This window comes from Puma concolor, chromosome D1 (assembly GCF_028749965.1).
Source record: "Puma concolor isolate L17-30 chromosome D1, mPumCon1.1.hap2, whole genome shotgun sequence".
NCBI classification, from domain to species: Eukaryota; Metazoa; Chordata; class Mammalia; order Carnivora; family Felidae; genus Puma; species Puma concolor.
In genome coordinates this window covers 116,233,619-116,249,209 of record NC_141676.1, presented here as the reverse complement: position 1 = coordinate 116,249,209, position 15,591 = coordinate 116,233,619, and the positions used below count along the sequence as shown (strand labels likewise).

At 39.2% G+C, this 15,591-nt stretch overlaps 1 protein-coding gene across 11 annotated transcripts in view; it reads left to right on the top strand.

The window, feature by feature from the left end:
• Nucleotides 1-15,591, top strand: part of CEP126 (centrosomal protein 126) — a 104,956-nt gene that overhangs the window by 51,009 nt on the left and 38,356 nt on the right. For 8 of the 11 annotated variants that reach the window (XM_086679294.1, XM_086679292.1, XM_086679290.1 and 5 more), the window contains exons 5-6: nucleotides 3,587-3,785; nucleotides 7,492-9,628. In XM_086679294.1, the coding sequence (XP_086535420.1) occupies nucleotides 3,587-3,785; nucleotides 7,492-9,628 (2,336 nt within the window). Of the gene's footprint in view, nucleotides 1-1,325; nucleotides 2,429-3,586; nucleotides 3,786-7,491; nucleotides 9,629-15,591 lie in introns of all 11 variants that reach the window. The other 3 variants (XM_086679298.1, XM_086679297.1, XM_086679296.1) reach the window with 3 other exon arrangements.

The following is a 15,591-nucleotide window of genomic DNA, read 5'->3' as shown; positions in this document are numbered from 1 at the left end:
CTTTGTTTTATGAGACGTGCTCTCCATTCTAAACTAGAGTATATCATTTTCATATGCTATTGTAATATATTCTTTTGACCATGACTTCATGACATCTATACCCATGTATGTATATATACATACATATATATATATACATATATATATGTATATATATATGCACTCACACACACATAAATGTTACGTATTTAGAAAACAACAAATGTATACAGAGAAATTTTATAATTTGTATATAACAAATTTACAGAGAGAGCACTATGGCTTACTTATTAAAAAGGTGAATTTTTCTCCACAGATAACGGTATTAAATAATATGTATGAAAATGTTTTGTAAATTATAAAGTGCTATACAAATATGAAATATCAGAATATTGAGGATCAGGTATTAATAGAAATACTTATTTGTACTATTTATTGAAAATATGATTAAGCTACAAATATTGTCACATCAAAAATACATTGCATGTGGAATATAAACCTAAAATGTGTTAAGGAATAAAGTAATGCCAAGAAGTAGGGAGCATCCAAGGAAATTGATTCTATTGGTACTCAAACACAATTGTTCTAATGTGGAAAATATTAGTGGCAGATAATAACAGTACGATGTTGGTAATGTGATAATCTAAAGGAAAAAAATTGTATGAAAAACTGGAGGGCATTCAATGCTGAAGCATCAAGAACAATCAGAGAAATAAATCCATATGAAAATAGAAGTTGCTCAGGAAGTAATGAGATATAAGAATATTAATAAGGAACTAACATTAAAAATACAAGTAATCAGCCTTCCATCATGAGCAAATCTTTATCACAAGGATAACTTACTTCACCCTTCTGGTAGATATAAGGTAAAAGAAGCTGTATTTCCCCCAAATTAAAGTTTTATACTTTAAAATGATGATGTTAGATATCTATCTCCAATATCCATGTATCTGTGGTGAGACAGGTGATCCTGAGCCACATGCAACCCTGAGAAATCTGGCCACAGCCCAGCCGTGGTCCACTGGACCTCTGTTTTCCTTCCATACCAGTAATGTAAACCAGATTTTTCTAGCCCATGTTCATTATCCAGTTGACTGTCAGGCCTCCAAGAGGTGAAAGTACTCTTTCGAGGAAAGAGAAAAGGGGTCGTGAATAAACTACACACAGCTCTCCCCACATGTGCGAGGGCGCTGGGTGATGAGAAGAGTGTCATGCATGGACCCTCAGGACCAAAATATGATACGAATCAAGAGCCTAGAGACAGCCTAATGAATGTCAACAACAAAAAACATCTTAATGAGGCTGTCTCTCTACCTGCCTGTCCAAATGCTTTTCCACCTGTGCAGATCCATTCCTGCCTGTCCAGCTGTTCCCACACCTTATCCCTGCTTACCTGTTCAGCTGTCTCCTGTGCGGGCCCCACTGCTATCCCACCGTTCCCAGATCCTCCCTAGCTGTCCCACTGTTTCTACCCCCCACCAGCCCCAAGCCCTGCCTGCCCGCCTGGCTGTCCCCTCTGTTCCTCCGAAGACCTTTTTACCAGCCCCAATACTGTCCTCCCCGGTCACGTATCTTCCTCACCCCCCAGCCCCAGTAACCACCAGCTTTTCTAGCAGCTTCCCCCGTCTACCAGCCCCAATGCCTTCTGGCCAACCTGACCGTGTGCCCCACCCACCCCGAAGTTCTGTGGTCATCCCTGATCCTGACTCACAAGGCCAGTTATTCTACAAAACTTTCAGACCCAGACATTGCCCCCCACGGCATTGTACTCCAGCCACTCTAATGCCTGCCCTTGTTCGTCGTTCCCTTCCAGCTCGACTGGTTGTATCCCCAGTCCCCATGGAAGCTCTCCCTGCTTTGAAGCCTTCCTGTTTACCCAGTCACCTCCCTCATCAGCCAGCCCCCACTCTCCCTGATACCAGTCTGGTGCCTGCACATCCCACTATCTTAGATCCTTTCCGGTCAGCCCAGCGGTCTGTTCCACAAACCACAACATTGTCAGATCTGTCCCAGGCCTTTGTAGACCATCCTCTGGCCTCAGTCCCCTGCCATCTGCCTCCCTGTCACTCTCCCTGCTCCTCTTTGTCTCCATCACCTTCCACTTCCACATCCTCTCCATCCATTCTGTCCTCTCCCTTCCTCTCCTCTCCCACTTCTCCATCCTTACCCCCTTCATCCACCCCTCTTTTTTCCTCACCTCTGCATTCAGCTCCCTCACCATATTTGCCTCCAACATGTTTAAATTTTCCCTTTCCAGCCTGTCCTGTTTCTTCCTCCTTTCCCCCCGTGCTTTACTCTCCCTCTCTTCCTGCCTCCCCATCTCCTTTTATTCCTGTTCATCCCCTCAACCCTCCTCCCTGGGGGAAGAAAGTAGAGAAGAGAAGAGAAGCAAGTGGAATAGAGAAGAAAGAAATAGAGAAGAAAAAGTTGAGAGACGTCAACTTTAAAGGTAAATAAATTGAGTTTATCAGATATTTTGTAGATTTAGCAACATTCTGTTTGGGAAGGGTGACTGAAGGGGAAGGAAACTGTAAGAGTAGGAAGCCTACAAGGAAGAGAGAGAAACATACTCCCAGGTCTCAGGGGCTTGCATTAAATACCCTCCCTGTGGTCACAAGAGGGTAGTCAGGAATCTAGGCCCTGACTATTCCATTTGTCCAAATAAAGACATATATGCGTATTGGAGATAGGTATATGGTACATGTGGCCGTGTGTCCTCTAAACATTTTTATCCTCACTCAATGAGGAATAATGCAAGTGAATTGGGAATAAAGCCCTTGGGGTCCATTCCACTGGCTATAATGCAGCAGCAGTCAGCTCTTTGGTATACTTCCTCCCCATCCCCCTGAAACACTGCTCCTTTGTTCTTTGCTTTTCACTGTGTGCATATGCTGAAATCGAACATGCTGTAAGTTTCCAGAAGATGCAGAATTTTCATAGAAGGTGATGTCACCCACTAATAATTTGTGGGTGCACTCGCACACTAGAAGTAGACCCTGTACTAAAGATACCCTTTCTGTGGCGTGAAAACCATGTTTACATTTGTAAACAAGTGTGTATACTGTCCTTCCTTAAGTAAGACCCAGGCTCCCAAGCCTAGTAAAGTAGGATGGAAATTCCTGCCTCCCCTGACAGGCAATTTTCATATTTTCTGTCTGCTTGAATCCTCAACCAACTTTATTTGGGTTATAGGAATACCTACCAGCTATCACATTGACTCAGAACTAAGGGTAATACAGCATATTCTTATCCAGATAGGAATGCTCTTAAAGAACTAAGGACTGACTCTACATATCTATAGGAATTCCTTCTACCTCTATCCCGAACAATAGAGGAATAACATTTAATAATCAAAGCCGTGAATAATGGGGTATTCCCACGTCAAGCTGGAGTACTTTATTGGCACTGTAATCCCACACCCATTTTATTCTGTTGACTGCCTTAAATTCCCCTTCCAGTATCCTTACATGTGATTATCTGAACACACACACACACACACACACACACACACACACACACACACACCAAACATAAATGTGTCATTTATATAGAGAGAGAAACTAACTTTATTTAAATGTACTAAATATTTTTTGTGTATGGTTCACAGAGCTATAGATAATGCCTTGCCTTCATCATTGTCAAAAAATGGTCACAAGCATCAGAAACATCTCTTATCCAAAATCAATTGTGATAAAGAAATGAAGGAAAACAACAGGGCAAACTTGGCTACTAACAAAGATGCGTTCCAGCTTAAACTGGAAGAAACTCAGAAACTCCTAGAAGATCAGCATCTAAGCAGTTTGCAAGTATGAAACTATAAATGTTAATATTTTAATATCTAGTAATAATTCTGTCCCATCTCTGCATATTCTACACTAAAGTATGCCATTCACCGAGGATAGCACGTGGATGAATCAACACAAATTCATCACAGATACTACAGAAATAATTTTTTAGATTTTTCTACCTTTTGTTCACTTTTCACTCTGCTTTCTCTATTCTTTTGCCATCTCTCATATTTGGAAAAATATGCTTTATGAATGTTATTTTCTGATCAAAAATGAAACCTATTTTAAGTAAAATGTAACATAAGTATCATTGTTAGACACTGGATTATAAAAAGCATCCTTAAAATTTATAATACATGTGGACATTAGGTTCTTAATGAAAATATGTCGCAATTAGCTAGAAATGGCATTTCTGTTCTAGCTCTCTGATCAGGCATTCACTTTGTTTTCTTTCCCCACAAATGAGTATGAGTTTCAGCTCATTTTCTTGAAACGTTTGCGCACTTTATTTTTCATGAGTAACTACACACCTTTATGGGATTCTTAATAGGCTGGTATCAAGATTAAATTCATAACCTTGGCCTGATTTATCCAATAACTAACCAATTGTGACAAAGCTAAAAAATAGCAAAGCAGGAGACTATGATGAAATGCCTTCCTGCTGTAAACAACCATAATTCTGAATAAAGTATCTGAAACAGCTGTGTCTAGACATTAGCCAACAGGCACTATCAGCTGTGATCTCAAAAACAGGTGAACAAATGAGAGGAGCCCTATACTCAGGCTTTTTAACTGGACATATTCTCTGGACGAGCCTCAAAAAAATCCACAGCTAACCCACTCTCTGTCTCTTAAAGACTAAAATCTAGTCAGACAACATAAGGTCCATGATGTCCAATATTCCATCAAAACTTACCAGACACGTAAAAAAAAAAAAAAAAATAGGGCCCATAACCAGGAGAGAAATTAGTCAATATAATCAGTTACACAGAGGGCAGAGATGAAAGATTAACAGGCAGGGAATTTAAAACTGTTTTTGTAAATATTTTTAGGGAATTAAAGTAAAAATGATTCTGTTGGAAAAAGATATTTTTTAAAGAACCAAATAGACCTTCTAGATCTGAAAAATATTTGAAATGAAAATTTCACTGGGTGGACTTAACAGTGCAAGCTTACAGACAAAAAAAAAAAAAAAAAAAAATCAGTGGCCTTGAATACATGGCAGTAGAAATGATCCATATCGAAGCATTGTAAGAAAAAAGACAGGAAAAAATGAATAGAATCTTGAGATGACAGCAAGCAGTCTAACATACATTTAATTAAAATCCCAGAGTATTAAAAGAAATAATGGCTGAAAATGTCTCAAAGTTGGCAAAACTGTAAATCCTCAGATCCAAATAGCTCAGCAAGCTCCCCAAAGGAGAAGTATGCACACGTGTACACACTCACACACACCCTGCAAAGGCGCATCAACATTCAGTGCAGCTACACAACACAGGGAATGTAGTCAGTGGTGTGATAGCTTTGTGTGGGGACTGGGGCGGCCACACTGGTGGTGAGCACGGCACCACATACAGATTTGTGGACTGTGTTGTACACCTGAAACTGATGTAGCATTGTGTGTGTCAACTGTACCCATTTAAAAAAGTATTTTGAAAAATTTACCTAGAGAGAGAAAAAGATCCACCTACACATGTGGGTGAACAAAGACAAGACAGACCACATTAACTGCAGGACAGAAGGCAGGAAAGCATTTTTAAAGTTCTGAGAAAGAACAGAAAACTTCCAACCTAGAATCCCGTATCCAGCTAACAGTATCCTTCTAGAACAAAGGCAAAATAGGCATCTTAAACAAGCTGAACACCACTGTGCTACACCAGCATCTGAGCTAGAAGAAATGCCACTGGAAGTTTTTCAGGCAGAAGGAAAATGATGCCAGATGAGAACTCAGTTCTGTAGTGACAGCAGATTAATGGTGGTTAGTGGTGGACAGGTACGGACTTTCACGTTAGGTATGGTGGGTCTGGGTAAATAATTCGTCAAAATCCATCAAACTATATACATTTAAAATGCATTTAGTAGATAAGTTTACCTCAATAAGGTTGATTTTAAAACTAAAACACAGAAATACTGAAAGACAACAATAAATTAGTACAGCTACATCAGTAACTTACAAGCAGAAGTTGAAGCTGATTATAGGTTTCATTTCTTAGGTATGAGAAAAAAATCTGGGGGAAAAAATAGTTTAGTGAAATCAGAAATTACTAAACTTCTTTCCAGGTGCTTTGGGATATGAGGCCATCAGAGACCTATGACAACAGAAATCTTAGAGCCATGAATATCACACATACATCTAGAAAGACCCTCAAACCCAGATTTCTACATCTTATTACATGTAAACTCAAAGGAAGCCCTCCTGGGTTTCCTTATCATTATCTATTAAAACAGCTCATCTGCAGAAACAGGCAGTGAAGGACCTAAGCTCTGTTTTGTTCTCCCGATTAGGCTAGTGACCGACCATCGCTTTAAAAAGACCCCATAGTCCTGAAGGATGTGAGAAGTAGGTGGTAAACGCTAGGAATATCAAACTCTCATGAATCTTTTTCAAAACTTACTTCATGATAATATATCAATGAGCATCAACTATACAAACTAAGATATTTTTATTCTGTAATCAGTTTCCTGGGTTTCTTCATTTATTTAATGGGCTAGAAAAATAGTATATTTTTGTTTAGGATCAGAATATTTAAATTTTCTAGAATTCATGAAAAATCTTTGAGGACAATGATTTCCTTTTGAGTCCATTTAACTTTTTGACTAGGATTTACAATCTAAAATCCTCTTGAATATATTTATTGATATGTGATACAGATCAGTACATTCTAGGTATATGTGAGAAATTAGAAATATCTTTAAACATATACCTTACTTTGAAGTAATCATGAAACTTTATTAAAGACTGATAAGTTCCATTAAATTTCATTGAAATAGTGATGAGAATGTCTATGAAATTCATAGAAATTATTACTGTTTTAAGTCTTAGAAAAGGAGTCATTAAAATCCAGAATTCTCAATTCTACATCCACATTAGAATTACCTGGGGAACTTTAAAACAAAAATACCAATACATGAACCCCATACCAGTCTTAAAGCAGCAGGACCCAGGCCTAGTTATTTCTACGAAGCTCCTTATGTGATTGCACTATGCAGCCGGAGTGGAGAACTCGACTGGATAGGCCACAAGATTAACTGTTATACAAAGATGTAGCCCTACCTACAGGAAGCTCACGTTAGGGTCACAGAACTTTAGGGATCTCATGCAAATCCAGTGAAGGTTTCAGGGGAAAAAATACCATTTGTAAATAACTATTTTTCAGAATTTTCACTTGCTGTTATGAAACTTTCAAGAAACTCAATACTCCAAATGGAATAGCAATAGCAAAATTATTTTCTAAGCTAGAACTGTGACTAGAATAATTAGGTAGTTAGTTCAGGTGTAGAAATTAAAGCAAACACACTTTATTGTAAGTCTTTGTTGGCTCCCTCTTTTTCACTCTGAGGACTACTCCAGGGATATAGACTATTTATATACTTACAGTGTTTGTAGTCATTATTTTATATGCCAAGGACAATAGGTCTCAGTAACAGTGGGGTGTTGAATCATAAATTTTGGCATTTGAAAAGTTCTAAGCTATGGAACAATGGGTTTTTTTTTTTCTTTCAGAAATTTTGTGATGAAGTTAATCAAATAACAAACTCTGAAACCCTCTCAAGTATAGACAGTCTCGAGGCTGGGGAACATGAAGAAATATATTTAACAATTAACAAGGAGCTTTCCACATCAAACCAGCAAAATTCTGTTTCTCTCAAATCAGTAAATCTACAATCAACAAATCTAAGCTGCTTTGATGAAGATAAACTGTCACTCTCTAAAACTCAACATATAAATAATTGGCTCATAAATGTACATGATCCAGATACTCGGACTGTCACTCCTTTCTCAGATATTTTAAGTAAACCTAATGTCCTATCTTCTTGTGAACGTTTTAACGGTACAGAACAAAATCCACCTGTGGAAAGAGTCGCAAATACTGCTAATAATTCAGTAACCTTTGTGTATAGTCCTCCCGTATGTGTACAAGATGGAAAAAACAAAGAGGTCTCCAAAACCAGCGCTGTGAGAACAACTCAGTCCTCTACTGGAGTGTTCAGAAGAGAGAGACCCTCTGTTACTGAGAGCCCGGCATTTAAGTTCAGCAGGTTCTCTAACCGCACCACTCCAGACTCCCTAACACAGGAAACGGCTGCAACTACAGACCAAGGGAAAAATTCCGAATTAATACAGGAAAATAGAACTACTTCAGTTCCTACTTCATTTGTACCCACGGCGACACCTTTGTTTTTGCCTAATATGCAATCAGCTAGGCCCCTACCAAACAGCAGCCTACGTATAAAAGAAATCGACCCAGTGCAGTGTTCTGATAAGTTAGGAGAATTGAAAAATGTAACAGATGAGAAGATAAAATATTTTAATTGTAATAAGGAAGACTGGCCTTTATTTTCAGATGATTTTCAAGTTGCCTATATACCTCACAACTCTGATTCAAAAGATAGAAAACAAAAAATAGCGGAAACATCAACATCAGTGTCTAACGTAGTCTCTAACTGCGACTTAGTCGGTCAGCACAAGAAAATGAAATACACCATTCATGAGAGAAACGGTGTAAGGTTTCTTAAAAGTATTTTAAAAAAGGAATCTAAATACGAACACGATTGTTTTAAGGCACTAGTTATAAACCGAAGCTTTAAGTTCGGAAATCAAAGAGCAGCAGCTATCAGAGATAGTATTGAATTAACAAAAGAAAAAGGTACAGAAATACCAAAGACTATTAAAAAACTGAGGTGGTTTGATGAAACTGGAGATACAGAAAAAACTGCTGCGGATACTCATTCATTGAAGAAGAGAACAGAACTATCTCAACAGTGGTCTCAACCATTCCACGTTCAGCCTAAAAGTGGTGCTGCCAGCAACATCATTAACGCTCCTGCCTGTCCTGTGAATTCTGCTGAGGGAACAAAGCCCACGGAGGGCTCTATCTCTGAAAATGCCGCTGCTTTAGGAGAACCTGAAACAGACCATGTGCCTCGGAGCTGTCTCATACCTTCAGGTTATGATGTTGCTAAACAAGCGTGGCCAGCCTCAGAAAAAGAGGAAAGCCAAGCCCCTATACCTAGTGGTAATTCTAAAGCTCAGAAAGCTCACCCACGAAGAGGTGGCGCAAAAGTCGTGAGGAGAACAAGATGTGCTCAAGCCCAGGCACACTCTGCGTGTACCAGCAGAAAAGGCACTGTCGTTCGGCCACAGTCCGCAAGCAAAGCTGACGTATTTTTACCAGCTCGGGGTAGACTGACTGTGCCTCATCCTCCCCCTAAGTCTCCGTCGCATATGAGGGGTGGTAAAGATACACAGGTGTCTCAGTGTCCATCAGTAACACTTGAAAATTCTCAAAACGTCATGACACAAAACTATTTTAATTCACAACCTGTGCTTCCAACAGAACACAGGTTAAATGAATGGAATCAAGAAAGTAGTTTTCCGCCCTCAGATGTTTGCTCTGAATTAGCCACTACGATGCCTTCTCTGCCATACTGTTCTCCTGAGTGCCGAACTTTAGCAAAAATACATCTTTCAGACGGCACGCTAACGGTTGCCCAGCAAGGTGGGGTGTTTCACTGCACCCACAGATGTCCTGTTTATGAAGAAAGTCATCACACTGTGACTCTTAGAACTACTAAAGAAGAATCTGTTCCCTTGTGGAAAAGACGAAATAATATCCTGGGTCAAAATGAAAAGGCTGCTGGTAAGAAAAAACTTAGATATTTTTATAGATAAAGCATACAGCTTTTAAATTCATGTGAAATTTTTCTCATTGAGGTATGGCTGTGTACACCCTATAGATATAATATTAAGTAATAACTTAGCCTTATAAAAATAACTAATCTCATGAGGCACCTGGGTGGTTCACTTGGTTAAGCATCTGACTTCAGCTCAGGTCATAATCTCACGGTCCGTGGGTTCAAGCCCCATGGCGGGCCCTGTGGTGACATCTCGGAGCCTGGAGCCTGCTTCAGATTCTGTGTCTCCCTCTCTCTCTCTCTGCCTCTCCCCTACTCATGCTGTCTCTCTCAAAAATAAACATTTTTAAGAAAAATGTTTAAAAGTAAATACAAATTACTAATCTCCCTTAATATTCTATCCTTGTCTATCTAGCTGAAGCTTTTAAGAGAATGACCCAACCTTTGCTCAACTAAAATTAGAAACTTTTCCCAGCCTCCATTTTTTTCTGTGACTTTTCTTGTTAGTTTAAAAGAGGAAAAACAGGGGCGCCTGGGTGGCTCAGTCGGTTAAGCGTCCGACTTCAGCTCAGGTCACGATCTCACCGTCCGTGAGATCTCTGGGCTGATGGCCCAGAGCCTGGAGCCTACTTCCGATTCTGTGTCTCCCTCTCTCTCTGCTCCTCCCCCGTTCATGCTCTGTCTCTCTGTCTCAAAAATAAATAAACTTTAAAAAAAAAAAATTAAAAAAACAAAAAAACAAAAAATAAATAAAAGAGGAAAAACAAAGAACAGGGTCCAATTCTTATCCCATATCTTTCTGTCATTACATTACCCCAGTATTATAGTCAAAATTTCTGTCAAAATAAGCACAGAGAAAAATATTTTTAATTAATTATTCTAAATAGGTAAGTAAATGTGATTATAATACTTTCTTTCATTTTTCTTTGAAATGTTAAATTGAATACTTACAAGCTAATCATAGGTGGCGTTTGACCTTCCCATTCCCTTTCCAAAAGAGCGGCTGCTCTACTTTTAGGTGTTATGTATGCTGGGTTACCTATGGGGGAATGATAGCATTCCTTTATACATTTTTGAAAATCAGTTCCCTATAAAATGCCATCACCCTTAGTAGCTGGTTAACTCCTGGTGAAGCTATTTTCCTCTGGAGGAATGGACTAGAAGCCCATAAATTTGCCTACCAGTAGTAATCAGTTGCCTATTGAGAAATAGATAGGACTTGGGAAAAAGTCAGAAAAGCAATTCTTTCCTTTTCCCAAAGGTATGACTAAATACTAAAATGATGTAAAGAGGGAGTCAGTTTAAATTTTAATATTCAAACTCTTCTATAATTAGACTGTGAGATTTTAAGGACAGAGGGCTTTTATTGTAATTCATTACATGGTGCTTGGTCATCACCCAAATTTTTCTTAAATTGATGGACACAAGTCATATCAGCTAAATGCAAAGACTCCAATCTAAAAATCTTCAGTAGTTATCTATAAAAAGCTAAATTGTTTTTTTCATTTTATTTTCTTCTCATCAGGACAAGTGCCCTCCTTCATTCCCATCCCTTGTTGCCCCAACCCTCACCCTCACTTCCCCTCTGGTGACCCCCAGTGTGTTCTGTGTAGTTCAGAGTCTGGTTCTTGGCAAAAACCTACATTGTTTTAAATTATTTTCCTCACTAAAGATTTTATTGTCTTTTTATCTAGTCATTATACAATGTGACTTTAGTTTTCACCCTACTTCTCCCCCCCCAAAAAGATGAAAGCTTTATATAGATTGGATATTCTAAAGTAATGATAAATTAATTATAATGGTTACTTTTTTGCGTTCCTAGTCTGTGCCAGTTACAGTGCTAAGTGTACACTTCGTGTCTCATTTAAGCCTCACAACAAGCCTGATAAATAAGTATTTTTTAAAACCCCATTTTGCAAAAAGGAAATTGAATTGCCCAAGGTCAAAAGCTAATAAATACCAAAGTTAGCATTTCACTCCAAATACCTGTGGCTCCAAGTCCCAGGCGTTTTGTACTAAAACTGTATAATAAATGTAGGTATGAAGCAAACATCATCTTTCAGAGCCTGAGCTGATCAGGAAAAATATAAGGAAACATAATTTCCCAACAACTTAAGCATGGAAGAGTAGCATATTAAAATGATGTTCTCATTCTCAGATGAATGAATATAATGTATGTTCATCTGGAGAAGTGAATATGTTTCTAACATTTAATCGTAGAGGTAGTTCTTCAGGGTAGTTGAGCAGGAACACTGGAAAATATAATGAATTTAACAGTTTTAGTCCTGCTTTTTTTTTTTAATATTTTTTAATGTTTATTCATTTTTGACAGAGAGAGAGAGAGAGAGACAGAGTGCAAGAAGGTGAGGGGCAGAGAGAGAGGGAGACACAGAATCTGAAACAGGCTCCAGGCTTCAAACTGTCAGCACAGAGTCTGACGTGTAGCTCGAACCCACGAACCGTGAGATCATGACCTGAGCTGAAGTCAGACACTTAACCAACTGAGCCACCCAGGCACCCCATTTTTAGTCCTGCTTTTAATATTTCTTTTTAATTTTTCTTGACCTGGAGATCAAGTCACATGCCCTATTGACTGAGTCAGCCAGGTACTCCTTTTTAAAAACATTTTTTATCAGGCAAGCCTGTTTTTAAAGAGCTACAAATACTCAAACTGTTGTGTGTTCTTCGTACGTAATCATACTCAGAAAATCCAGTACTAACAATGCTAAATACGTGGTTTGTCCAAACTATCTAAATATTAAACATTTCAAGTGAACCCTTCACTGTATGGAATTAGCAAAATGACCCATACCTCACACCATACACACAATCCCAGATGGACTATAGATATAAATAAGGAAAGTGAAACAGGAAATAACGTAGGGAATATGTTTATGACTTTAGGGTGGGCAAAGATTTATGTGAACGTAAAAAACACCATTAAGGGCAAGATTGACAAATTGTACATTAAAATTACAAATTTTTTTCATCCAAAAGCACCTGTAAGATAATGGAAAGGTAAACCACAGAGAGATGTTGGCAGTGCCTAATACCAAGAAAAAGCTCATATCCAGAATATATGAAGAATTCTTATAGGTGATAAGAAAAAGACAACCCAACCATATCAGTCAGGGTTCAACCAAAGAAGCAGGTCCAGTGAGATGTATTCACCTTTATTGCAAGGGACTGGCTTCCGCGAGTGTGAGAGCTGGCAAGTTTGACGTTTTTAGGGCAGGCCAAGAGGACGGGCAAGCCAGAGCTCACAGGGATGCACTGAAAGTTGTGGTCCACAGGCTGAACTTTGTATTCTCTCAAGGAAGCCTCAGTCCTGCTTTTAAGACCTTTGAACTGATTGAATCAGACGCACACAGATTATCCAAGGTAATCCCCCTTACTTAAAGCAAATTGATTGAGCTAAAACCATCTATAGAATACCTGCACAGCAACACCTACAATAGTATTTGACTGAACGATGGGACTGTAAACTAGGTGGTACATCAGAAAGACCAGCACACCCATTTTTTAAAACAAAATATTTTGGGGCGCCTGGGTGGCGCAGTCGGCTAAGCGTCCGACTTCAGCCAGGTCACGATCTCGCGGTCCGTGAGTTCGAGCCCTGCATCAGGCTCTGGGCGGATGGCTCAGAGCCTGGAGCCTGTTTCCGATTCTGTGTCTCCCTCTCTCTCTGCCCCTCCCCCGTTCATGCTCTGTCTGTCTCTGTCCCAAAAATAAATAAACGTTGAAAAAAAATTTTTTTTAATAAAAAAAAATGTATATATATATATATATATATATATATATATATATATATATATGTATGTATATATATATTTAAATAAGATTTTCAGGGGCGCCTGGGTGGCTTGGTTAAGCAGCTGAGTCTTGATTTTGGCTCGGGTCGTGATCTTGTGGTTGTGAGATTGAGCCCTGTGCCAGGCTCAGTGCTGGGTGTGGAGCCTGCTTGGGATATTCCGCCTCTCTCTCTCTCAAAATAATAATAATAATAATAGTAATAATATGTTTTTCATATAGGAGGATAGCCAAAAGGTCAATAAACATGATAAGATCTCAGGTTCAGTCCTCAGGAAGATCCACATTAAAACAATTAGATACAACTACGTACAGCAGCATGGCTGAAATTAAAAAGATCCAATACTGGGGCGCCTGGGTGGCGCAGTCGGTTGAGCGTCCGACTTCAGCCAGGTCACGATCTTGCGGTCCGTGAGTTCGAGCCCCGCGTCAGGCTCTGGGCTGATGGCTCAGAGCCTGAAGCCTGCTTCCGATTCTGTGTCTCCCTCTCTCTCTGCCCCTCCCCCGTTCATGCTCTGTCTCTCTCTGTCCCAAAAATAAATAAATGTTGAAAAAAAAATAAAAAAAAAAAAAGATCCAATACTAAGTGTTGGCAAAGATGTGACACACCTAGAAACTCTCATATCTGCTAAAGTTAAATTCAATTAACCTTGAACAACACAGATTTGAACTGCACCGGCCCAGTTACAAGTGGATGTCTGCAGCACAGGACTGTAAATGTATTTTCTCTTATGATTTTCGTATCGTTTTCTTTTCTGTAGTTGACTTTACTGTGAGAATACAGCATATAATATGTATGACTTACAAGATACGTGTTCATCTAGTGTTTCTGTTATCAATGAGACTTCTTTGTTAGCAGCAGGCTCTTAGTTCAGTTGTGAGGGAGCCAAACATTGCAGAGTTTTGGCCACACAGAGGTCTGAGTTGTTCAAGGGTCAACTGTGATGGGCATGTCCTGTAACCCCACAATTCCAGTCTGACAGAAAAAGACATGTCCACGAGCTGTATAGCCAGGACCTGAAATTACCTCAGAAGTCCTTCAACACTGATAGAGAAAGAAAATGAAATCACATCACTCATTCCATGAAACACCACAATGAATGAAAATCAGGGAGCCACTGCTAGGAAACAGTAACATAGATGAGTCTCACGCCATAATACTGTGCAAAAGAAGCCAGTCACAAAAACACACATTCCATTTCTATCAGGTTTATATTCATCTTCTATCAAGAACAAGCAAATCTCTGGTGGGGGGCGGTATGTGAAAACAGGGAAGGAGGGACGCATTCTCAGTGCTGGTTTTACTTCTTTTTGATTTGGATGGCTGTGCACTCTGGGTGTTTATATGGGATCTGTATACCCATAATTTGTACACATTTCTACAGGCAGTTTTACTTGGATTTCTTAAAAAGCCAAATGATGTCAGCATATAAATCCTTTGAAATATGATTTCAAACAGGATGCATTTTTTTTTCCTTTTCCAGGTAGTATCAAGAATATCTTCAAAGAATAAGAAATGTGATTACTAGAAAGAACCAAAGATACAATTGAGTTTAACTCCTACATTTAATGGATAAGGACATTGATATACATTATAAGTGAAATTATAGCTTGAGATAACATAGCTAGATTAAAGCAGAGGCAGGATTTTGTATTACAGCCCTAGTGTTCTTACCTTACAGTACATCTAGTTTTCATGAGATCAGAAGTTTTTTTTAAATGTTTGTTTATTTTTGAGACAGAGCGAAAGACAGAGTGCAAGTGGGGGCAGGGCAGAGAGAGAGGAAAACAAAGAATCCAAAGTGGGCTCCAGGCTCTGAGCTGTCAGCACAGAGCCCGATGCAGGGCTCAAACTCACAAACCGTTAAGATCATGACCTAAGCCAAAGTCGGACGCTTAAACAACTGAGCCACTCAGGCGCCCATGATGAGATCAGAAATTTTTTTTTTAATGTTTATTTTTGAGAGAGAGAGACAGAGCGTGATCAGAGAGAGGGAGACACAGAATCCGAAGGAGGCTCCAGGCTCTGAGCTGTCAGCACAGTGCCTGATGTGGGGCTCGAACTCACAAAACATGAGATCATGACCTGAGCCGAGGTCAGACGATCAACTGACAGCCACCCAGGCACCCTGAGATCAGAAATTTAATCAGAGACCCT